This window comes from Fringilla coelebs (assembly GCF_963513975.1).
Source record: "Fringilla coelebs genome assembly, chromosome: 1".
Lineage (NCBI taxonomy): Eukaryota > Metazoa > Chordata > Aves > Passeriformes > Fringillidae > Fringilla > Fringilla coelebs.
The window spans coordinates 70,385,393-70,412,442 of record NC_140028.1 but is presented as its reverse complement, the minus strand read 5'-3'; the positions used below and the strand labels follow the sequence as shown (position 1 = coordinate 70,412,442).

The window sequence follows — 27,050 nt, the reverse complement described above, 5'->3', positions numbered from 1 at the left end:
GAATCAAAAAAAACCCTAAAAAAAAAACCCAAAAAACAAAAAACAAACAAAAAAACCAACCAAACAAACAAAAAAACAAAAACAAAAACAAAACAAACCAAAAAACCCCAAACCACATCAGACCTTCTGTCAGCACAACTTTGTTCTTACTTTCTTGAAACACGGCGGTATTTGTTAGCTCTTTCACTGGCGCTAACTGAACACTTAGTAGGAACAAGCAACTCATGAGCTTCTGTTTTCATCAAATCCCTTGCAACCACAGGGTATCACATTGTAACATTAATAGTACTGCTGGAGCACTAGTCATTTTCACTGGATTTACCTAATTTTCTTTGGGACACCACACAGCCATCACTGACCTGACCCACATAATCTCCATTTTAAATTTGAGGCAGGAAATTTGGGACTTGCAGCATAAGAAGGCAAGTGCAGAAACAACATACAAAATTATGAATCTGTTCCCCAGGAAGTTCAGTTGTAATTTTTCCAAGGTGCCAAGGGCAACAGTGGGGAGGAGATGCTTATCTAGGAAAGTTTCAGGCAAAACTTAAAGCTAAAGCTGACTGCTCTCAGTACAAAAGCTAAGAGGTAAGCATCACAGGCATGGATAACTCAGCAGAACATCCGTCCCCAGCCCAGATCTTTACTCTGTGCATTTCCCTCCATGAAATTCAACATGACCAATTTTTATAGGGTAGCTAAAACCTCACAGATGCAGTTTAGCAGCATTAGTTCCACTTCCCAGGAAGAAGTCACAACGTCCAATGCACAGGGATGCAATGACAGATTGCCTCTTGGTTCGGAAGAGCAACAGGGCATCCGAAAAGAAATAAAAGTTGGAACAAGAAAACCAGCTATAAGCTATTTGCCACATACCTAAATGTGTTTTCAGTTGCCCCAACATATAAAAGTCCTTTCTGGAAGGCAAGATTCATGAAATACCAGGTAGTAACAAAGTTGAAATGAGGCCGAGATGCACGATTTTACATTTGGGTTTCCCACAGCCGTAACACACAAACACATAACTGAGAGACCTTATTTCAAAGTTTCACCTGGCTCCAGGCTGTAACTCTTCAATTAAACCATACTTGTCTTTTTTGTTTTAACTAGCAATTGCTAAAAATTTACAGGAATAGGATACGCCCTCTCTGGAATCACCTTACATCTTGTACCAGAAGATGCTGAGAACCACAGGCCTTACTCACAAAGTTAAGCCAAAGCCATGGAAAGGCAGATCAAAGTTTTCAGAAGCAGAGGTTACAGTGACTAATGACTGCTGGTGCTGCCCTTATAAAGCTGATGCCCCTGCCTGTTTCGCCCGGTGCAAATGCCTGCCCGCAAGATCCAGAGAGTTCTCTGGCAGCTTGAGCAAAACAGGGAGGCAAAGGTTTCCTCCGGACACTGCGGGCCAGCAAAACCCAGGTGCTAAAGCAAAGCGACAGGCCGTGCATAAACAAAGCCACACCTGCTAGAGCAATGCGGGCAGTGGAGGGGAAAAGGTAAGGGCGGTGAGGTTTAAAGAGCCAGGGGTAGTTTCACATGACCCTCCAGAATCTGTTTGTGTCCGTTGTGCACAGACAAACACTGGCACTCAGCCAGCTGCACTGGAGATCACATGCTGGAACAAGGGTGAAAGAAGAAAGGGGAGGGGGGCAGGAAATAAAGTTATACAATTACTCCATGCCTGCAGCCTTGTTGTCGGGCCCCAGCTCAGGGATGAGGCCTTGGCCCCCAGCAAGGTGGGCACCTGCTTTGGTCTATCACCATGCCCCCGCTGCAGCTGAAAGCGGCTTCCAAGCAAGTCATTTGTTTGCTTCATGGTTTAATCCCCAGCTCTCCCTGCTCTTCCAATAAATGCTCTCAATATGAAATTAAAGCATGTTACTTAACTTACTCTACCATCCAGCTATTGTAGTATTTTTAGAAGCTAGCTGAGCATTAGCCCTCGCTGACTTTTTACATGTGTTGTTTTCTCTGTCAGTCGGGCTCTGCAACCAAGGATGATTTAATCGAGTCACTAGCAAAAGTGCGAGAAGGACCTGAAGCAGGGTCCTTTAAAGCATTAGCATTTCATAAAGCCAAACACACCATCATTACAGGTCAGATTACAGTGTCCTTTTGCAAACCTATGTTGCATGACACAAAATGTGACGTGCTTGCATCGCCTTCAGAGCCAAAGTCCACTCATAGACAGTGTTATCTCTACGTATCAGTAACCAGGACAATCTAGATTTATTTTTCAATCTATAACCAAGACCTTTCAAGTTGCACTCCTTAACTATGACATACAATGTTTGCTGCTGTTTGTGCTAGCACGATAAGCATTTCAGTTATCTAAGAAAACATTAAATCTCATCTTTTAATCAGAGAATCAGCCAGACATATACTACAGCAGCTCTGCTGTCTGCACACGTGCTCTTTAATCACTTCTTTGGCTCTGAGTGCCACTGTTCCCACCTGCAGTGTAGCTCAGGAGAGTATTTATCAGTATGAGACAGCATTATTAGACAGACCACTGTGCTGCTACCACTCTACTGCTGCTTCTCTAGTTTTTTCAGCAAAGGCTATTCAATCAGTCATTCGGGGTAATCTTACAGGTAAATAGTGCTTAGAGAAGGGAGGAGGCAGATTTGAATGTACAAATAATGAAGTATCATTTATACTTCCCTTCTCCCTCATTCTTTGTGAAGAAAGGGGTCTAGCATAAGAGGAGACAGAGCAACTTTCTGGAGAAGTCTGGAAATCCCCTGAAGGGTTCAGCTTCTTCTAATTTCAGCAGTCTCTGCAAGTTTACAAGATGAAGAAAGGCTACAAGTGGCAGCACAGCTTCTCGGAAGCTCCTGGGAGCAGGGCCAGACTGAGGATGTCCAGACCACCAAGACGACAGTCCCTGGTTTTGGATTATTGTAGCTGCCTGCAAACCCACACTGCCGTGCCCCTGAACAAAAGGTTCAATTGAGCAAGAGTCACGCGTACTCATGCCAGCAGTCCCACAGCAACAGATCAAGATCATGACATACTTCTGATGTTTGTACACCGTCCAGCACAACAGAAAGTAAAGTCAGACGTGCTGACGGGTCTCACTGCAATTTAGGAGACTATCAAGGCAGATATGCCTCAGTTTGCAGAAAGGGCACTCCTGCCAAACAGGAGCTCCCTGCCAACCTGGCGGTGCTCCTTCATCACACCAAGGTACAGGTCTTAAAAACTAGCTGAGCGTAAAGAGAAAATTAGCAAAGTCATTATTTGAACCACCACAGCTTTACTCCGTTCAGGCAACTTGTATAAAGCAAAATTAAGTACCTTATGTTAGCACAGACCGAGGAAGCTATTGCAGAGTGCTCAAGTGTAAGTGGTTCCCAGACAAAAAAGTAACTACAAAAATTCACTGAAGCGGTGAACACCAAGGGCTGTGAAAAAGTGGACACAGCTCCAGGCTTCAGGAGCAGAAAGCGGATACTTTGAGAAATTGCACTCTCTCTTTGTATCTACAACTTGTTGCTCTTAGAAGAAGGACACGGACAAACATTTCTTTATCTGACTCAGTACTGTCATTCTTAACATGCCCCTGGAGTTTCCTTAGGCAATGAACAGATTAGACAGCATTTCTTCTGAGGATGCTTCATAAGATTCTTGCTTTCCAAACAAAAGACTGTTTGCATTTATGTAAAGTAACTTCCTGCACCGCTTTTTAAGCTATGCTGATTCTTTATACCATGAATTTGGAGCTTTGGTTTACTTCAAGCATCAAATGTACAAAGAGGATAATAGACTCAATTATGCTAAGTGCTGAGTAGCCAGCTATTCATCTCAGTAAACTTTCCTATAGCTTACTGGTATCCACAGCCATCCAGAGTTTCTGCACACTCAATTTTACTCTTAGCCCTGTGAAGGAAAACACACAGGCTATTACAAGAATAAATCCAACTGACATATCCAGACCAATGTTCAAATTCTAATGCAAACTCCAAAAGTTGATTAGTAATTCATGTGACGTTCCTTTCTTAAAAACACAGTAGCACAGTCCCCTACCAGACAGCTGTTTGGTACAATGTATTTTCAGCAAACTGACATCCCAGAGTTTGAGGAAATGCGCTCCAATTAAGAGTCTGAGGGAAGTGCAAGGTTCTTGGGTTTGTCCAAAGTCACTGCTTTGCAAACAATTTCAAGTTTATTCAAACAGCGTGTGTATGTTTTACTGTTTTCTGCCAGAGTGTTTAACATGTCATACAAATAAAGAAAACACAGGCTTTGCACAGTAGGCAAAAAACTTTAAAGCGCATTCTCAGACAACCCACATATTACATAATTAAAGACCTGTAACCTGGTTTCCTGCCTCTTAACTATAGTCATTTGACTAGGTAAGAGCCAAGTGAAAGGCTCAGTAAGTCAACAGAGTAACTGTGAACCTAGAATTTTAGCATTCCCATTGCTAAGAGAGCTTGTACAAACAAGGGCTTAAAATAAAGCCACTTAGCTTTGTCAAAAGTTGGCTTTCTCTCCTGAAGTAGCAAAGCCACTAACTGCAGGAATCCTTCTGATTTTACAGTACTGGCTGTCAAGACTGGGAGCAATAACCCTGGAGACCAAGAACAAACAAGCCAGTTCGGGATTAAAGGAGCAGCAAAGGCAGCAGCACATTCCTCCCAACGCACCACAGCACCTCCAATCCTCTGCGCCACAAATCACTGAAAACACACGATAACCAGGCAGGGCACACAGACCTGTTGTGATCCACACATTCCTACTACCCTCAGCAGAATTACCAGCCCACCACGTAACATATACAACAGAGCAGGAATTAGCAAAGGGAGAAGGAAAATCAGGCTGATTTTCCTGAAAAAGTCAAAGACAGACCTGTGTCCGTGGTCCATGTCTCTGCAGTGGCAGAGAATTTGTTAAATGAATCACAGGAATTATATTACGTCCCATGATACAGGGGAAGGCAGAAAGGCTTGTCAGTCTGACCTTGGAGGAACTTATCTCCTGACCCCCCCCTGGGCTTTAGCAACTCACTGATCAGAAAACCTTCAAGTCTAAAAAAACCTGGGGGTTTGGACCCTGTTGTCAGCACTGAAACCCCATAGTGTGCATGCCCTGATCCACTGAAGTGTTTCTTCCTAAAAGCTACAGCCCAACACAGTTATAGAAACCACTGCTATAGCTGAGCCAGAAACTTATTTTTCTGAAGGTGCTTCAGATTTATTTTTAGGAGTCTAGTTATGTGACTTATCACTACTTGCACTGCAATTGCTATCAGGGCAAACCAAAAAGCAACATCACCCAGCTTCTTTCTGTCACCCTCTGCCCCAACTCCCAGTGTTTCTTTGGCATCCAGAAAATTAATTAAATAATTAATTAATTAAGGTACTCCAGCAAGAGCTGGACTACTGCTAGCAACCTCCGACAGTATCTGGTAGCAGCTGTTTACTCCTAAAAGACTTTTCTCCAGTAAGGCAGGAGTGAGCATAGTGAGTGTTAGCTGACAGCTCCAGCAATGCACTTTTACAGCACACATACAGGCTAACACTAGAGATTCAGCTTCTCCAGGCTGATCTTTGCCAAACTGGCATTAACAGGGCTTTCAACACTCCTGAACCCAACATTTGGTGAGAACTCTCTCACTAAATGCAGTCCTCTCTTAGTAGGAACCAACCACTTCTGTAGAAATTGAGCTGTCTCCCCATACTCCGCACAGAGAAAATGGATAGTGTACTCCCACAGCATGCACTTCTTGCACCAGAATGACATTTATTATGATAGAAGAAAATTCAATGCATCATGGTTGCTATCTTTTAATCAGCTAGCAATGAGGGAATCCAACTGACAGGCTTAGAAATGCTAAAAGCTTTGTTCTATTTTTAATGAGACTAAAACCACTGTGGCTGTTAGAGACAGTTTACATGTTTACAGCTAAAATAAAGTCTTGAAATACAGAAAAGAAACAATTGCACAAAATTCTCAGCGAAGGCAATCATTCCTTAAAAGTGTCTTCACCTATAAAGTACTTAGAAAAATGAAGTATCAATTTATTGATAAAGTATCCTTTAACTTCTTTTTTTTAAAACAAACTAGGCTTCTTTTCCTTTCTAACAAAACACCACAGAATAAATGAAGTTTATATTAGGAAATTCTTCAGAGTAGGAAAGTCTCATGCTTACATGAAAATTTTGTTTCTTCTGCTGGTGCCCACAGAACCTGATAATGTATCTCTAGCTTGTACTTAATTGTAAATTAGCCTTACCGCCAAAGCAAGTCACTCTCACTGGCAAGGGACTGCCATTGACAAAGTACACATATTCAAAGCTACATCCTTTGCTGCATGTTCTAAGCTCTTTGGTTTCGGTCAATACTGACTCAAAGACTGAAGTCCCTGAAAAATCTGGTATTTGTGCGATTGAACTGTACTTATGAATAGGAATTAAATTTAAAAATTGAGTTTTCTTACCATGAGAAAGTATAACCTAAAGCAGTATGTCATATTTCTCTTTTTTTTTAAAGAGGCTTTTCAGTTAGATCTTGTATCAAAGACATGTAACAGACTACAGTAATTAAATTGAGCCAAAAGCACAAGTTCATACGTGTTAACTACTGTACTGGATAGTGCTCACACAATCTAAGGGAGTAATGCAACCCACAACGTGTTGTTGATCATAAAACCTTTAGCCTATTCAAGAATCCTTACCAGGGTGACTTTCCATATTTTGTCCAAGTTTCTTAAGTGCACTGTCAGACTATATTCCTTCTTCATCAGAAGGACAAAAAAAAACCATAATGGGAATGAATATTTGTACTCTGGTGCAATGGAAAATTTCAGCATCACACACTTGCTAACACACCTGTCCAATCTGAGAAAACATCTTCAAAATTATTTCCTTTAAACATGTATTAATAAAATCTCATCTCTTATTTTGGGGAAGCTGTAACACAGAAAGAAAGTACAGGATATTTGATCCTTTCCAACACATTGGCCTCCCCGTGCTCAGACCTGTGAAACACAAGGTAGCTCATCTGTTCTACTTGGCATCAAATCTACTACAGCTTTGGTTATAGCAGCACTGCTGGCCAGCTGCTTCCAAGAACACTGGCTTTGGGACTCAGGTTTTGACAGCTTCCTTCTACCACGTGGACAGGAGATGTTCCGCAAAATGCCTTGGACAGTCTGTCCTAGCACAGGCTAATGATGCCCTGAATTAACCTTGGAAGGCTCAGCGCTTGAAAGGATGAGCTGGTGGACTCTGGATCTGGCACTGCAGCAACGCATTTGTGTGCCTCAGACAGGGGAGGGAGTAGAGAAGGGAAGACGCCACTTGGGCTGAAGGAACCACTGTTTCCATACAAGTGCATTCTGTTCAGGAATTTATATTCAAATCTCTGCTTTGGGAAGTGGCAACCACAGCAAGACAACCTAAATTACATTCAAGAGTATGCAAGCTTATAGCTAGGAAGCCCTAGACATCAAGACAGATGAAACTCAACAAAGGAATGCAAGTAGCGTGAAACACAAAGGCATTTATACCATCTGAATGTGGGTCTGCTCTCTTACCTAGCCATAGTGCTATCCCCCTTTTGTCTTTGTGATGGTTCAGGTTCAAACTGAGAATCTGAATGGGCCAACAAGTAAACGTGGCTCTTCACAGCCCTCGACAGAAGTGATAAAATTATAAACCTCATGTGGGGAGGGAGCCACTGTGCCCACACGGACCATTGCAATTTACTGGATGTCAGTGAACAAACTCTCACCTGCTAATGAAATTGCTCTTTAGGTCTTCAAACTGATAACAAATTCATACAAGACTACTTTGCTATCCTTCCTTGCTTCACCTATTAGCAACATGGACTTCATCACCCTACTTTCTAGGCAATTGGTTCAATTGCTGAAATTTAGGGTGTGCTCGGTACCCCTCCCCTCCTTCCCAACAGTGATCCTTGGCGCTAGATACATAATTAACCAGGTCTAGAAGTGCCTGTCCCATCTGATCAAACCTATGATCCTAATTACCTGGACCACACACCTTTCTGCTCAGATAAAGATCCATTCTCCTGTTACATGCTGCCAACTGCCCCAGAACTCGCTGCTCATTTCAGACAAGGACATTTGTAGTTCTGGTGACTTGCTCTCAATTCGATACAGAATTAACTCTTTACACATCTCTAAAAAAGCAAGGCTTACCAAAAACAAACAAAAAAAAGACATTTCAGAATGTCAGATATTTATACACAAATGTTTATACACTTCAGTTGACTGCTCTATACCCTACTTAAGCCCCACAGAAATCACAGTCTACCAGTCTAAGGCACAGTAATTATTCATGATTAATAACCTAGCATCAGATCTTGTATTGGAACAGACTGCTGTGTTCTCCCCTAACCAAATATCAGGGTTACAGTCTGAGTAAATCAGTAATGTAGCTTATGCAAAAAAAAGTTTGAGTCTAAGAAACAGTCTGAAATATACGAGTAGTTAAAATAGTTGTTTTGTACTGCATATTTAGCAGTAATGGGTTACTTTGCAAGTCTTCAGAATAGGAAAAAAAACCCAAAACCCCCACATCATTACTAACAGAACAACATGCATGAATGTCTGAATTTCTTTCCTTAATTATGTATGAATCTCATTTAACCTGTGCACATCTAAGAAAGTCACATACATAACTGTACCTTTCACTGTGATGCTCAAAACAATTTTCCTGAAAAAAAAAATCCTCACAGTGATGCTTTATCAGACTTCATTAAGTTGCCACCTCCAAGTGTCAGCACACAATGGCTGGAAAAAAATTTCTAATACAAATGATGCTGCAGCCTGAATTACAGAAATACCAACATAGAAATTGTCAATTCATAGCCACTGGAAAGAAAACAAAACTTAAGATAACAACATGAGCCATCCTGACTACTCCGGTGAATCACTGTCTTACTCCAATTTCTCAAAATGAAACTCACAGGGCTCAATATAGGGCCCAGTCCTCTTCAGTATCTTTACTGATGATCTGGATGAGGGTATCAAGTGTACCCTCAGTAACTTCATGGGCAACACTAAGCAGGGTGGGAGAGCTGATCTGCCGCTGGGCAGAAAGGCTCTGCAGAGGGATCTGGATCAAAGGGACAATTACATGAGGTTCAACAAGTCTAAGTGCCAGCTCCTGGACTTGGGTCACAATAACCCCATTCAACACTCCAGGCTGGGGAAGAGTGGCTGGAAAGCTGCCCAATGAAAAAGAACCTGGGGGTGCTGGTCAACAGCAGCCGAACATGAGCCAGCATGTGCCCAGGTGGCCAAGGCTGATGACATCCTGGCTTTTATCAAAAATAGGCCAGCAGTGCCAGGGCAGTGATCATCACCCTGTACTCAGCCAGACTTTGAGTCTCTGTTTCCTTCTGGGCTCCCTACTACAAGAAAGACATTGAGGTGCTGGAGCAAGTCCAGAGAAAGGCAACAGCACTGGTGAAGAGTCTAGAGAGTGACTCCTATGAGAAGTGGCTGAGGGGGCTGAGGTTGTTTAGCCTGCAGAAAAGGAGGTTTGGGGGGACCTTTTTGCTCTCTACAACTGCCTGAAAGGTGGCTGTAGCCAGGTGGGAGTCAGCATCTTCTCCCAGGCAGCCAGCGATGGGATGGGAAGACACAGTCTCAAGCTGCACCAGAGAAGGCTGAGGTCGGACATTGAGAGGAATTTCTTCATGAAAAGGGCTGTTAAACATTGTGACAAACTGCCCAAGAAGGTGATGGAGTCACCGTCCCTGGAGGTGTTCATGACTGGACATGGAGCTTAATACCACAGTCTAGTTTACAGGGTGGTTATCTGTCAAAGGTTGGACTCGATCTTAGAGGTCTTTTCCAACCTAAATGATTTTGATTTTCCTCATCTTCATTGTCCTTAGAAAAACAAGTATCTATAGTATAATGCAAGCACCTCAAAAGTACTTTTTAGCCTGAGACTTGACTATAGTAAAATGCAAGCACCTCAAAAGTACTTTTTAGCCTGAGAACTTCTCTCAATGCTCTGCCTGGTTTACCTATCTCTGTCTAACCTTCAAAAATCTAGGTACCATATGAAATATGCATCCTTGTTGCACTTGTTCCAGTATCAATAAAAATATAAACTTGTATCTATCCATCTCAAGGTAGTGGCTGCCATGTTTTCTTTTCCTTGAGAAAAGGGAGTTAATTGCTAATAGCTCTAGCAGTTATCCTGCATTAAGATGGCTTTATCAGAAAATCTTTATTGACTTAACATTCTCTGAAGGAAGAAAATTTAAAAAATATCAGCAATTTGCATTTAAATAGTAACAAATTACATGTAAAATTGCACGCTGTCCCGGAAAACACAATACAAAGTACAAATCTTCAGTTTTTGCAGAAGCTGGCACACTAAAAGCAAGCACGTCAATCATCTCTTCATACTTGGAAGGTTTTCTTTTTGTTTTGTTCTGTTTTAAAGTTGTTCACAGTGTAAGTGTGTCAAGTGACCACTTATTTTTATACAGCTCCTCACCACTTCTTTCAACACCTACTGGACACATCCAAGGAAGTTATCCACAGTACATCAGAACATACATTGAGGCACTCCTACATGGTTAGCAGCAGCTGCTTTAATTCTACACAAAGTCTCTGAGGCTACATTAAAGCCTCAACAGATCAAAAGGGTTTCATAACTACCAGTATACTACTGAAGGAAGGTTTGCTGTGCCAAACATTGCCAAGGCAGCGCATGAAACAAAACAAGCAAACCATCTCAAAACAAGACTTGCCCAGGTAAAGGGTCTCCAGACAAGGAGATTTGAACAGTGATTGCAAAGTTGGTCAGCCAGAAGAAAAGTTCAAGAAATCCCACAGTTGTAATAAATCCACACATGCAATGTTTGATCATGCTGGCTTCAGCAACACTGAAACACTACTGCTATCAACCGCAAGAACATCTCTGCAAATGGATTTCTACTGTTTGCTCCAAGAAAAGATGGGATGCAATCGGGTGAGCTGCTGTTCAATTGGTATTGAAGTGGCTTTTCTTTGTCTTTTGTGAAACCACTGCTAAAGACAAGGGAGGGTAAGTAACTTGTTTACCTTGCAAGTTGAAGGGGTTGGCAGCTTGCACATGAGCAGCTACCACACTTCAGCTGAATGGTGATTAATTCAGGGTAGTACCTTTTACAGTACAACCAGTATTTATTGTACTGCTTCCTCTAATTTTGAGCTATTCTTTCCAACCCAAAAATGGAGGTCTATGAAATAAAATGTGATGGAAAACATTCCTGCTGAGATTATAGTCAAATCAGAGATTAAAAAAAAAAAAAAAAAAAGGAAAAAAAAGGAATCACAGGATGAGGAGAAGAGGAAAAACTTTGAACTAAGCTTCAGAATCAAGCTGTGGGTGAGAGGAATGGGCCATCTTCTGGATACAGATAAACAGAAGACTACTTATTTAGCTAAACCAGGAAAATTAACTGTGACAGGTTACCTAGAAGCTCATTATCACACCACAATACTGACAGCATGCATGTAATCTTACATCATAATAATACACACTATTGTATCAATATCCCAGTTTCAGAAGATGCTACGGATGAGAAGTTTCTGGTCTTGTGGGTTTGGGTTTATTTTAATCTTCAGGGCAAGTCATACTCAAAGATACGCTGTCAAAAAACTATTTTTCCAACTTGCTCTCATCCAGCATAGCAGTTATGGTTTGTGACTTAACCATACAGACAGTTCATGTTCAACAGCCAGCAGCTCGTCATAATTTCAAGGACATAAAGGACTCCAGAAAGAAACAAGATTGCAAGAGATGCCTTTTTCAGAATATCTTCAGTTAACCCTTCTGCTCACATCATGGAAAAAATAATGTATGTCCTACAGAAATCTCCCCAGCAAATACATATGAAGGAATTTTTTCCATCAAATTTGCAACCCACTGGCTTATATACTTCTATATGGTCAAAGTACAGAAACAGGCCCTCTGAAGTCTTTTTACCTTAGGAAACAGGTTCTACAAATGCTTCCAGCTACAAAACACTTAAGGTGACTACCTCAAATACTGGCATTTATATTCGGGTTGAAAAACTCCTTAGGTCTGTCCTGAATTCGAAAAGGAAAAAAAAAATTAACTTGAAAGGGCATGTGTGGGTGAGTAAACGAGTTGCTTTCATAAATGGATTATTTATGGATATATGTAACCCGTACGTTACACATGATCCTACTTCTGCAGAAATCTTTCCAAGAGGTCATGACAAGAGATCATGGTGGTGTGGTTCACAAAGAATGAGCCCAAGAAAGAGCTCTGGAAGAAGCAGGATATGCAGAGGGGGAATAGAGTACAAGCAAACAGAAAGACTGTGCAGGATAAAAGGGCTTCACCCAGCCAGGTGGCAGGAGACCCAGAGACCCACAGAGTGATGAGGAAAGATGGCCCATGGAAGAGGACTCCCCACAAGTACAGGTAACTGTCTCCTGACATCATCATTGCCAAGATGTCTTCCTGAAAGAGCCCATGATCTCCTCCCAGGAGAGCTAGAACATCATCTCCCAAGCTCCCCCACCCACCACTCTCCATCAGCCTGAATATAACCCCTCAAGGAAAACCTGGAAGGTCAGGTCTCTTCCAGAGATGGAAGACATAGAAAACCCAGAGGCAGGAAAGGGAGATGTTAGCCTTGCTGGGCTAGGCACGAACCCTTTACAATCAATAAAACAGTTCATGCATTGGAAGGCTTTTGTCAGCCCTTGCTCACTGACCTGCACTGCCTCTGTGCCCTCCAGGCATGCAGATGGCATCTCTTCAGCCATGGGCCCAGAGTGGAGAGGAAAGGGGAACATCTGGCCAGGACTCCCCCAGTGCCTTCCCACCAAGCAACTCAGAGCCAGAGGCAGTCATGACCAAAGGACAGCAGCATCAGTCAGATCTGAGGGCAGACACTCAGCAAGGGGGAGCTTCCCTACACCCCACCAAGGACAGTCCACTTGGATGTAAGCCTTGTGAGAGAGAGTAAACATCAGGGAAGCCAGGAGAGCACCACAACAGGAGACTGAGTACCAACAGCCTGGCTGAAAAGCCACAAGGGACAGTGCTGGGACAGGAAACACCTGCACAATTGGCTAGCACCTCTAGTTCTCCTTTGCTCCTGTCACTCTGCTAAGTTCCTCATTTTCCACTTCAATACTGCTTCCCAAAAGAAGCGCTCACCATCTTTAAGAAGATTAATGTTCAGAATATCTGTCTTGCTCAAACCAAATGAGTCCATTTTTGTAGCCAGGTGCATGGGATGGGGAGAAACTTGACACAAATTGGCTTAATCATGTTTCTGAAAGCAAACAGTGCCATTCCAGCTGCAGCCAGCACTGGACTCTACAAAGATTTCTGGAGTGGGTTGAAGATAATGTCACAAGTCATCAGTGAGCCAGCTGGGGAAGCATTTTCCTACTTGACCAACAAGCTGGAAAAGCCAACTGATAGACAAAGTAGAGACATTTGGGGAGGAAGAGGTTGATGGCAGTGGACATGATGCAGCGATTGCAGCAATGAGTAAGCAAAGAGAGCAAGCCTACCAGCAGAATTACAATCTTGGACTCTGGGAAAACAGATTTTTGGCCTGTTCAAGGATCTGCATGCAAGGTTCCCATGGCACACTTCTCTGAAGAACCAAGGCACCCAGGGCAACAATCTGATCTTGCAGGACAGCCTACTCAAACCTCAAGAGAGGTCCATTGTGGCATGCAGAAAGTCACAGGGGAATGGCAGAAAGCCAGCTGAATGGACAGGCATCTCCTGCCTCAGCTAAAATGCTGACATGCAAAGAGCATTAAAGCAGGAAGAGGTTACACAGAAAGAACATGGAGACTGTGCACACACAGAAAAGCTGGAGCAGGCAAAGGATGCCACAAAAAACCAAGGAATTGTTATATAGGCAAATTATGACAAAAGGATGGCTACTATTAGTTCAGTTAGTTCTCAGTTGTGCACCGGATCCAGCAGCCAAAGACATAAAAGACCAATGATTTTTTTGCCTCAGTTTTTCCTAGTTCCTTGTCATGTCTCCCAGTTCTTTGAGCACAGTGCCAGCATCTGGAGGACTGAACCATTACTGACAGCAAAGGAAAGTTAAGCATCAGACAAGCTAACTAGGAGCAGACAGGATGCATTAGAAGATGCTAAGGCTGCCAACCAACACTACGCTAGCAAGACTACTCTCTGCTATCTTCAAAAGAGTAACTAACTAATCTGAGGATGATCCTGGTGAGTGCAGAGGCAGCAAACACATTCCTCTTCAAATCAGGTGAGGATGACAATATGAAGAACCAGAAGCTGGTCAGCCTTGACAAGTTGGCAAGAGTATGGAGCAAGTCCTTCCGGAAGTCACTGCCAGGAACTCAAAGGATAAAAAAAAACCAACTCGGAAATCTACACTGGCTGTTCCAAAGAACAAGTCATATTCATTTGCAATTTTATACCATTTGTACTAAAGGTCTTCTCTCTCAAGAAACCAGAACACTTACACAGATCATGGGTCATTGTGCTGCCTTCTGATTTCATCTAGCTGCACATACTAGGTTTCTTCAAATACATAGTTAAAATTTTACAATACTGGACAATCATATGGGACTTCTGGAACATCTATTTTCATTAGAGGAAGAAGCACATCATTTGTACTCCCCACAGCCCAAAGCATCCTACCTCAATATAGCTGAAGGCTGTAGAAAAGTCAGCTGAATACTTCAGAAGAACCTACTGCAACAGCATAAAATTCATCAAAAATACCTCCTTGTCTCCACTGAAGTATCAATCCTACAAATCTCATGGGAGCTGAAATAATGGCCTGCCACTCTCCTACATGACTTGCTTCAAGAACTTCTCCAAGAAAGGTGCCAACATCACTTTGTCAGAAACCCCCCTGAACTGTACAGAAGTATTCACTATTCTGGGGAATTTGCCAGCATGACAGTATTTACTGTATGACTAATATGCATTAATGAAGCACAAATGGACAACTATTTACTTGTGCTAATAACTAAAGCGCCTTATTAGAGCTAGGGCCTCTAGCATGAAGGATTGCCAGGCTCCCCCATTTGCCAAAATTATGTCAAAAAATGGAGCCAATGTGTAAGACATCAAGAGCTACAGCCAGTGTGTAGTAGAGTCTTAGGTCATTGTTTAACATTCAGCCTGCAAAGGACCAGCATGCTCCAAAACCACTGGCTGTTTCCGAGGGCTTGTCTTTTCATTGTAGAGGCTAGAATTTCAAATATGCACACTGGTCGTACCAGCACACAGGCCAAAGCTATCTTAAAATAGCAGTAAAGCCTGAGAGCTTTGCTGGGCATTTGTGTTCTACCTTTGATTGCTCACTGTTCTTTCAAAACCAGAAATAAAAGCACTGTATCTTAGTGCCTCAGATTAAAATATCAATACTATCTAGCATAAAAGGCCATTAATACCAATAATCTGGCCCCTTGTTCAGGAAGGATTCCTGAAAGCTGATCAATTTGGTAAAATTCCATCCTGAAAAAGCAAAGGCAGCTGTAGAAGTCCTTGCTCTGTGCAGCACTTTCCATCCCACCTCTCCACAAAGGGAAAATACCTAAAACACTACAAATAAAAGATACACCTCAAAAAGTGGCAGGGTTTTGTGGGAACCTATGAATAACTTTTTAAAAAGATCACTTCAGATTACAGATTATAGATTATATTAGGAATGGAAAAGAAAGTTCTTAGGGGATGCAAAAAGAGCAGTCTTAGCTAGTACTAGGTTGACCTGATATATTTCCCCCTAGCTGTACAGAGTAAATGGCACCTTCACCACACCAAGGTCACAGTGAGTTCAGGTTCTCCACTTTTCTTTGAATCAGCAGCTTCAGTTTGGAGTAGAAAGTCTGCAAGTGTAGAAACAAGGAGGTCTCTGCCCTGAGGCATCACATGAACAATAAAGTCTGGAAACTGTACCTACAGTTTCTTTCTAGAAACAGGAAAATTCTCTTCTCAGTTTTGATCACACAAACAGCTTCAATCAGAATCACAGGATTTGGGGTGGTAGTTTGGAGGAGTTTTTTCCTCCCTTCTTTTTTAACTTCAAAAAATATATATAAATGAGTGCTTATGAAATATTGTCCTTCCTTTGATCAAACAGATTCTCTTTAGACTATGTAATGCAAGAAAATGTACTGGGCATAACTTTATGCAAGGTCTGTATCTAGATATATTTCTTGGAAATACTTAAATATAAGGCAACATTATATCACTGGTCTTTTCCAAGGATAGAAAAGATCTCTCTGAGCCAACTGGCATGGACAACAACACTAAGAACTATCCGAGCCACAGCGCTTTCTTGAAAAGTGACAGCTCCAAGTACACAGCAATATTATCTTCCGCTTAAAAAACAAAATAATCTTCTCCACTGGTTACTGTTTACTCATATTTAGAAAATAGAACATCTGAATGAGGAAGGTTCATTAAAAGCACATCCCCCCAAACTAATGTAATTCCAGCTAGCTATAACCAATGCAGTTTAAAATAAAATGCTTCCATTCCTTTGTATTTCAGGTTTCTATCTTTTTATATTTATGCAGGCATTTCAGGCATTTCAAGTGTGAAGCTGTCTTAGGACTGGTACATCTACTCTTTTCTGTTAAATTAGAGCTGTTATTCACATGAAAAAAACTCAGACTGGTACTTCTCCAAAATAACCAGTCGGTAAACAGCTTGTTAAATATTTACTCATTTGGAAAAGATCCAATCATGAAAAAATATGCAGGATTTTGTTTGGTGCTATAGTCTGCTAAACTGATTGTTACCATTGCTTCAGAATGTTCTCATGAAGTTTTGTGAGGGAACAGCAGAAAATAGTCTGTTCTTATCAATGTAAGTATGTTTTCAGTCTTGAAGTATCATCTTAAAAGTTGCATAGAAGTCAGAACCTAAACAGACCCAATGCTTTTGATTTTCACGCTATCACTGAATGATTGGGGTTGGAAGAGACCTCTGGGTGTCACCTGGTCCAATCCCCTGCTCAGGCAGGGCCACCTACAGCCAGTTGCCTGAGATCATGTCTGGGTGGCTTTGGATGATCTCCAAGGATGGAGATTTCACCACCTCTGCCAGTGCTCAGTCACTCTCACAGAGCATTGCCCAATATCAAGGGGGAACCTCCTGTGTTTCAGATCATGCCCACTGGCTCTGGTCACCAGGGAAAGAAGCCTGGCTCCATTCTCTTTACAATATTTTAGGTATTTATATACATTCCTAAGATCCACCCTCAACTTTCTCTCAAGTATAAAAGTAGCAAATCATAGGCTTAAACATGAATGAAAACCAGAGCTAAATCAAGAGACTGCTTGCATTTAACAACAGGGTCAGTCTAGTGTTTAAGCATGAAATCATGCAAAATCAAACTTCTTTACTTTATTTCCTCACTTGATTTGCAACATCTATGCTGTTTCCTGACCAATGGTAGTAGTAATGCAAGTAGCAAATGGTATAACTGACCACTAGAGCGTTTTAAGTCCTTTTTCTTGATGGGTTGAAAAAAAAATCATATAATTGGAAAATGTGGACTGAGCCACTTGAAATTTCTTGCTTGCATTCACCTTCAAAAAAAGACTTCATGTTTTGGCATTCTGTAAATTACAATACAAAAGCAGAAGTGCAAACAGTAAGGTACATACCAGTGACTGGAAATGTAGAAAGGTAAACTGGTACATCAGAAACCAAAAAGAAAAAATACTGATTATTATTTCTTGTCAGAAGGGAAACCGTACTCAATTGCATATAAGCTTAGTGCAAGATACAAATTTCTTTGATGTTATTTTGTTTCATTCTGATGATACACCATAATGGTGGCAAGTACACTTCCCCTCCTCTTTAAGTGGAGTGTGGTAAGCACCACACTTCTATTTCAATGTTAATGAAAACAACTGGTTTTGGGACAATTTTTAAACAGATTTCTTTCCAAGAAAAATAAAAGCTAGAAATCTAGCTTCAGTTGGTCTTCAATGAAAACTAACAAGCAGAATCAACCCTATCTGTAAAAAACATTTGCAGTCTGCACTCAGGGAGACAGATTTCATAACTTCATATTGGAGGCAACATGTCTTGTAAAAACATTCACTAATGTTCGCGCTGCTTTGTACTTTGTCTGCTCCAGTCCGTCAACCCTCTACACCACATCCGTGTAAACTGTTAAAACAAGAGTATCGTCAATAAGAGATCTGTTGACTGACACCATATTTCACAAATCTGATGACTTTCTGCATTGGCAGTAGCAACATTTCAGCTTTTCTTTATGCAATATGTAGAGGAATGATGCAATGTAATAATGCATCTGGTGTTTTTTCCCTCAGCTATGCCCAAGGACTTTGAAAGCCCGCTTGCGCACTCTGGTCCTTCCATATTGCCCTCTTAGGGAGAAAACCCAAACTCCAGGATGAATTTTAGGCAAGAAGAATCCTTGTATGTTTAAGCCTAATAAGAGTAAATTAAGCCACCGTTTGTTTTGAATCTTGAAAATCATGTATTGGGTTTGCAAGAGAAGGCTTTGGGAGTGGGGGGAGGGACCAGGTTGGCTTCTGTGAAGGAAAGAAAACAAAACATCTGCTCAATTGTGTCCTGGTTCAGACCAAGAAAGAGTTAATAATTGGAGTAGCTGGGAGGTGGCATTGCTAGGACAGTGAGGTTATTCTACACCACCTCACCTCATTGGCCGAGGGGTCGGACAAGGGGCATTCTGAGATGGGGTTCCTTCTGATGAGGCACTGGTCAGGTTCCCTGAGCATCCTGCATGTGAAATCACTCTCTAATAAACTCTTTTGTTGTCAACAGTGTTTGATGTTATTGCTACTGTTACCCTGTTGCTGTTACTGTTCCTTTTCTTGTCTCATGGCTGTACCCAGTAAACTGTTCTCATCTTAAGCTGTTATCTTTGCCTTTTGTGCCCCCAATTCTCCTCTCTGGCCACCCCCAGTGGTAGGACTTAGGAGATGACCCAGGAACAGTGTGATTTGGAGAGCCTCACTGGGAGAATGAAATCAAGGAGCACCATTCCTAAACCACAACAAATTGCAGTTGAAGAGAGGAGTGGGAATATGTGAGAGAAACAGCTCTGCAGAAAGCAGGGTCAGTGAAGAAGGAGGGGGAGGAGGTGCTCCAGGAACTGGAGCTGAGGTTTCCCTGCAGCCCATGGTGCAGACCATGGTGAAGCAGCTGTGTCCCTGCAGCCCACAGAGGAGCCAGAGATCCACCCCCAGCTCACCCAGGGCTCTGTGCCGGAGCATGTGGATGCACAACTGAGGCTGTGACACTGTGGGAAGCCCATGCTGGAGCAGGCTGCTGGCAAGACCTGCGCACCCACGGAGAGAAGAGCTCACACTGGAGCAGGTTATGCCCTGTGACCCCCCCAAGGACCAGCAGCCTGCTCCAGAAGGGCTGCACCCAGAAGTTCATGGAGATTTGTCTCCCTGGGAAGGGCCCCATACTGGAGCAAGTGTGAGTAGTCCTCCTCCTGAGAAGGAAGGATTGTCAGAAACAACATGTAATGAACTGTCTGCAAACCCCATTCCCCATCCTGCTGCATCACTGGAGGGGAGGAGAGAGAGCAAACTGGGAGTGAAGTAGATCCTGGGAAGGACAGGGTGGGGGAAATGGGTTTTTAAAATTTATTTCTCATTACTTCACTCTGATTTGATTGGTAATAAATTAAACTCATTTCCCCCAGTCGAGTCTGTTTTGCCTGCGATGGTGCACAGTGAGTGATTTCTCCCTGCCTTTACCTCATCCCATAAGCCTTATATTATGTTTTCTTTTCCCTGCCCAGCTGAGGAGAGGAATGATCAGAACCATTTTGGCCTGGTGCCTTTCTTACCACAACTGGCAAGCGACATCTCCAAAGAATCGATCAACAATTGTCAACAGCCAAGCTAATGAAGATATTCAAACAGTGTCAGGCAGACAATGAGGGCCAAAACATAGGTTTCAACAGCCCTCTCCAAGCCCACTTGGAGACAAATTCTGCAAACAAATGTTTTTCATGCAAGTTTTTTTTATAATAAAAGACATTTTATGCACACAAACATGGACTGCAGCATGTATACCTGTATTAACACCAAATAACAGACTGTTCAATAGCAAAGTGGCAGAGATGACTGAGTCATATAAAAGGCATCTGGATGTCACAAGGGTGAGGATTATTTTATCCATCAAGATAATTCTCTAATTAGATATTAAATTGGATATTATTCAAATCAAAAGGGGTTTTTTCCTCTCCTTTCACTAAAAGGGAAACCCTCTCTTCTCTAACTGCCCAATCTAAGCAAGCCACCCCTGAAAATAAAAAAACCAGGTTTCCCAAAAAACCACACTCACTAAGATGCAGCACTCCAGGAAAACAATATGCCATGGACTTTGATCAGACAACCTCCAAAGGTGTCTTCTAACTTACTGTATCATTTTATTGAAAACAAGGATCAAAGCTGCCATACTAGAACCTGGAGAACCTCTGCCTAACTGCTGCCTCCAGACAAAGGCAGAGCAATGTTGCAGTATTGGCAGCAAATCACCTCCCCATCCACAAATCTGACATCACTGAAAGAGGCTTTCATTACAGTAGCTAGCCTCTGATTAATTCTCTTATGTATTTAATTCCTACTCTTGAAGTGCACAAAGCTTTTCAAGTATGATGTGCACTATTTCGCACTCTTATCTGATCAAGAGGATTATTAGCAATCCTGAAATCCACAGCTCTGTAGACATACAAGAAAGCAAGTTCCCTTTTCTCCCTACTTTATGGCCAAGTGCTTGTAGCCCATTTTATACCAAGTTACAAGTTCTTTCTCAAATAAGAATTCAGCTCAGTAAAGCCAAACTACATTAATTATTACTGAAGTCACACCTGCATCTTGGTCACGAGAAAACAAACAGAAGGCAGAAGGTGGAAGATGAACAGAACATTCCTGTATGCCCAAAATTTTATCTTCATAAACTGAGAAAAAAACCCTAGTTTTTTGTTATTTATGTCACTGAAACTTGTACAATTAAAGCAAAGGGTTAAAGAACTAAATATTCCCCAAGAGTTCAAGTCACTGCACATAAATACTGTTGTGACTACAGATTGCAAAAGAACGGAAACACAGTAAATCATCCCATTTTTTCTGAGAAATTCTGGGACTATGTTCTGAATTTCCAGGAACAGAAGACAAATACTGCCAATTCTCACTGCTGGATTTTTATTGAAGAGTTCAAGAATTTGGAAAGGACTCCTGAAAGCCACTGAAAGATAGTATTGATTTTTTTTTTTTCCACAGAGTTAGAGACTGTCCTAGGAGAAGGCACTCAGTGTGACTGGTTTATGTGCTAACTCCTGAGAAAGTCAAAAGAAAAAGAAGGAAGAAAAGCTCTTAAACAAGACCTAAAAGGTTCTGAAAGCAGCAAACCTTGCAAACAAAGAGCCCAGTAAGAAAGGCAGAGATGTATACTTTGCCCATCTCTCTAAAATTATTTTAAAAAATAAGAAAAGGTGGATGGGCAGCAAGACAATCTAAAGGATATTCTGTAGGGCATACTCACTTACCCAGGTTCTCATTTTTCTTGCCTTGAATATAACCCCAACCTCCAATGTGTCAATTTATTCTAATACTGAATTTACAGCATTAAGGTCCCAACCTCGGGATCTCTGGAGCTGTCCTTCATAGCTTCTCATTCACATTAAGTAAAAAAATGTGCTGAAAAAAATAGAATACTTCTTTACACTCTAATCTAGAACATATTTAATTTAACCTTCTTTCAGCCCTTTACCAACAAAATGCTTTCACTGCAGCCAAATTTGAAAGACAAGTTGATGAAAGCTCCTAAGTCAGATTTAGTAGGGGTGGAAAAACAGATGTTCAGGATTTTTTTAATGCAAACTTCAGTTCTGACAGAAGGCACAGTAGTTGTGAATGGGCTTCCAGAGCTAGTCTTCAAACTGGTTATAAGCACTTAGGGTAGTTAATACACAGTAAGCTTTGACCAAAAATAACTGAGTCACTTTCCCACTATCTTAAGTCACCCCATGTTGCTCTGACACTTTCACAGTCTGCTGACTGACCCAGACTAAAGCAGATTATCTACAGGGCTTGTCAGAGAAAGGGGAGTACCAACAAAAATTCACATTTTTACTTCTTATGAACCACTCAAGACACTGTTTTCACAGGAGAGATTGACACTCAAAGAATTTGCAGCTCAAAAATGACTGCCTAGAATGTCAAGTTTCTCTTACATAGTTCTCGTTTCCCTCAGCTTCACATCATGACTCAGATGATGCTTTAAATGAATTGGAAGCATAATTTCACAGTGCATCAAAATTATGAAGTCCAGGCACATCTATTCACATATTCTTTTAAACTCCAAGTAGAGTAACAGATTTTCAGGACATCCAATTTCTCAAAGTCCAGTCTATTTTTATAGCTGCAAAAGAAGCTATAAAAGAACTGTTATGTTTTTCCTGCTATCGGGAAAAGCATTCAGGTACATTCAGCTGACAACTCAGCATATACTAAGATTAGACTTATAACTAATTAGATGTTTCCTGCTGGGGAACAAAATTGTAAGCTGACATATTACACAACATGTATGAATCCCAATCTTAAAGAGATTTTTTAGAAATGTTGGTTTTAATCTAATTTTTTGCTTTTCTTCCAAATGAGTAGCATGACTGTAGTAATCACTACTAGCAATGTTTCTCTTGGGACAAAAGGAAAAGGTTTTAATGTCACATGACACTGTTTAATTATTTGTGTATCTGCAGGGTCCAAAACCATAACTGAATTCTCAGGGCGGTAATCATATTATGAAAACAGAAGATAAAAAGTGCAAAGAAAAGATCACATCCAAACTAGCAATTTACAGTTTCATAAAAAATACAAAGCAAGCATTATGCCAACTAAAAGTGCCCAGGGGAAAAAACAGAACTTTTACATGCATTTTTGTCAAGTACCTTTCAATTTAGCTGAGGGTTTTTAAAATATACTCTTTGTAATATGCCATATTGGCTGCTTAGATACAGCACAATGACTCAAAAACATAGGATGTAACCAAGTGTAAAAATCTCTGCCTTTGTTCCTACAAATATAGCATTCTGCAAACTGATACACTTTGATGCAAGGCATTTCACTGGGATTGTAGCTTGCCACCTTTTCTTTGGAAACAAGTGCCTTCTCCCAATTAGGAAATGGCTATTTTTTAGACAAATATCAAATCCTTATATATTAAAGATCCAGTCTTTTCAGCAGCAGAACTCGAATACAGGATGGTAACAGAGGCTCTGCTTCCAAAATGTTAGCAAAACCCAGAGAATTGCCAGACAGCTATTAGCAGTTTGATGAAAAGTTTGAATGCACAATCAATCACCGGCACACAGCAATATGATGCTACAAGCTGACACGAACATGCAATTTCACAACTTACTATCCGATAAGGAAGATGTAAAAAGGAGTCTGGGCAGCCAGCTAAAGCCATTTGTTCCTTCAATTTTTCTTCAAATCACATCTACTGCTTCCCAGGACCTGCAGAGTACAAACAAACTGTCAGAAACCATACTGAAGACATTTCATCAACTTATTATTGAAAACAGTTGGAGGAGAGAGACCAAGAAGATCAAGATGAGGTGATGAGGATTTGCATCAACTTGAAGTAGAAAATGTGCACATTTGCTGCCTGTAGCCTAGCAAACACATTCCATTTGATATTTCATTTAAAAACCCAACATAACTTCTCAGGCTGTGTGGCTCCTGCTTTATTTCCACTGTTTAGGCAAAAATGAAGGCCTCCCTTCACAGCAAAACCCTAGCCATTTGAAAACTGGCTCTCACCACCTGAGGCTATGTTTGCAATTGTGGAAAGAAAACTGAAATCTCTGAGTTAATTAAGATGACAGTCACTTATCACAGAATCATTTAAGCTGAAAAAAACCCAGAAGATCACCTAGATCATTATGCAGCATCAGCCTTCAAAGCCTGGCTACACAGCTTCTAACCTTTACCCTTTCCTGTCTGCTTTTTCCCCCGTGGTTTTATTCTCACACAATATATCAAACAGACTGTCACATACAAATTCATTCAGGTCTTGCACTTGTTCTTCTGAGTGATTATTAGCAGCAACTTTGCAAGGTGAGTTGTGTATCCTTTAAAGCACTACTTTGTGATCAAATAGAGCTTGAAAAGGAATCTGCAAACATTTAGAGGTACATATGGCTAAAGAACTAAAAATAAGAAGGTAAGACGACGTCAAGAAAGTTATTATAACTGCCTCATAAAAAGGAAACAAAAATAAATCTAAATAAGTAAGTAAATAAATAAAGCACTATTTGCTGCTCCAGCATTTCTTCCTACCTGCAGGGGTGGACACACCTCTGCAGTGTAAGACAAGTGATGCCACCTCCAAGTAGATGAAAAAGGTATGACTGGGGAAGACAAAGCAGGCTGCAAAGCACAGTCAGAACTTTTACTTCTACCATAAGCAAGCTCCTGTCTGGTTTGCTGTTAATTATCAATTATGTGTTCAAAACAAAAGCCCGAGTTTTAAACAGGCTACCCACTGCTCTCTGGTAAGCGTGACCTGTCACCGAACCAAAGCTGCAAAATTTATGGGACAGTTAAGTGAGGGACAAGGGTAAAAAAACATCTTGGACAAACTGTTCCTGGATGACTTCCTGCCTGTGGTCCACAAACCATGCACTCGTCAAGGAAGCTTTATTTTACCAAGGTCCAGGATGAGTTTGGCTGAGTTATGGCAGCCTTCTCCTCTATCAGTAAGGCAGGCAAAGTCCTGGGAACTTCTTTCCAGGAAGCAGTTACTGGGTTTCTGCAGTGATCAATTCATCCAGCCAAGTACCCCAGGAGGAAACTGGTTTTGGCAACAGCAAGTGTGAAAACCCATTTAACCAAATATGCACAAATCTGGTTATTTATTCTAGGTAAGCAAATACTATGGAAAAAAAAAAAAAACCAACAAAATCTTACAGGATTCAAAGGGGGGGTTGGCCACATCAAGCATCCAACTCTGTAGACACGTTGCTAGTCTTTAAACATATAAAGAGTGGTCTATAGTCTTCTAACTACTTCTCCACACCTAAAAGTTTGCAGTCAGTTTTAAAGATTGATCTGAAGATTTCACTTTAATCACCCAGTTTGTTCAGGGCGAATTAAGCATGGATTTAACAAAAGCTCTTAGAAGTCTTTTCACTTGGGGGAGTACCAGTTTTTTTCTTTCTCATAAGCACATCTACAGAGAAATTAAACAAGCCACTGAAATAGCTGCCATGAAGTTGGTAAAACGCATCAATAAAGAGATCTGTATTATTAGCCTCTAAACCCACCAAGACTAAAAAAAGTTAAAATAAAGGGGTTAGGGAAAAGAATTGAGCTCTACACTGCAACAGTTTTATGTTTATTATCACTTCAGTATTTAGACATCAGGAAAATGCACAACTGCTGCAAATTTAATGCTAGGTTATTTAGGACTAAATATCAAAATACTGGTCCTTTGACATTTCAGCAAAAGGCTCCAATTCACTTACAGCAAGATAGATTAAATATGTTCCAAAACAATACCAGACCAATTTGTCTACTCTAGGGCGTGCTGCAGTTTATGCCACAGCTCCATTACACCAGTGGAAGATCATAAATTACCCCAAACAATAGTTGGAGTCAAGACTGCATAATTTATCAAGAACCATTTGCTTCGCTGATACATTCTTGAGTATTCATTTGTTAACGCTGCAGAAACAGAGGAAAGCAATAATCTCTAGATGGTATCATTCCTGGTCAGTCACACATTAACACTGATTTAAGATCTCATCTTATGATCTGTCTAAAAACAGTTTATCAACCTAGTCCTACCCCAGGAATATAAAAAGCCTTTGCTCACCTTTAAGGTCCTTTATACCACATCAACAAGTAATAAATTTCATAGGGACAGAACTCTACACCAATTCATGTGTTCATGACCTTAAAAAGAGAAATAGATCCATTTTTCCTGTGCTGTTGTCTTTAAATATGGTATTTAGCATGTCACTTCTCATCAGAGACTGTAGCTGCACACAGACATACATGTTTTTTCCACACAATTTACACAGCACAAATCACAAAGAGGTATTCAAGTGCCAAGTTACTGCCCTTTTCCTAAAATGCCTTAGATGAGGGAGGGAAATTCCAAAGGATTGTAAATAGGAAACAAGCTACTTAGTCAATCACTGTTACAAAACTCAAGACATTCAGCAGTGAGAACAACTGTCCTGCAGCAATGATTGAGACAGCCTGTGCACACTCAGAACCAGGAGATTTCATGTGTTTTTATTGGCTTCAGAGCTCTGCCTTGGACAGAGGCCCTGAAAGAAGGACAGTCATGATAAACCACGTTTCAAAGGTCATGAGACTAATTTTTGGTATAACATTCTCCAGAATAAAGAACAGACTATTGTGAGGCACAGCTTTGATGTCTCAGCCTCCCAAAAGTGTTAAACAAACTCACATGATCTAAAAGATTGATATTAATCCTGCATGGAAAACACTGCAGGTATGCACCCTGGAGACTGTCACTGCTCTGAATGGGTTGCTTAAGTCACAATCAAATTACTCAGCTAACCAGCAGATTAAGTTGTCTATTAACTGCAAATTAAGCCCATCACCAGGTATGTTTTTCTGATTTATCACTTGTTATCTGCACATTCCCAGCAGAGGAAACGGTATCTCGCCCAGCACTCTGGAAGCAGACACAGCCTACGCATCTACGGATACTGTGATAGGAAAATGGCAGGGGTATGGTCACTCTGCCAATTCAGGAAGTTTTCCAGGTTCTACATGTGCCATCTGTCAAAGTCTTTAAATTCAAGAGAAAAATAATTTTTAAAATGCAATTGCTTGCGATTAGTTAGGAACAGGAGGAGGAGGAAAAAAAAAAAAAGGATTTTAACCTGGCAGAGTTGCAAGACAAGCTCCAGAGCTCTTGAAAACTGGATTTATGCTCTTTTATAAAAGGTAACTTAACAAATTTGTTGAATGTTATACCCTTTTAAGTATTTCATCATTTTTCTTCTAT

General features: G+C 41.1%; 1 protein-coding gene across 3 annotated transcripts in view; it reads right to left on the bottom strand.

The window, feature by feature from the left end:
• GRB10 (growth factor receptor bound protein 10) overlaps window positions 1–27,050 on the bottom strand; it is a 144,593-nt gene that overhangs the window by 85,044 nt on the left and 32,499 nt on the right. For all 3 annotated transcript variants that reach the window (XM_084214070.1, XM_084214071.1, XM_084214072.1), the window contains one exon: window positions 23,421–23,518. In XM_084214070.1, coding sequence (XP_084070196.1) covers window positions 23,421–23,471 — 51 coding nt within the window. In that variant the 5' untranslated portion in view covers window positions 23,472–23,518. The remainder of the gene's footprint in view (window positions 1–23,420; window positions 23,519–27,050) is intronic.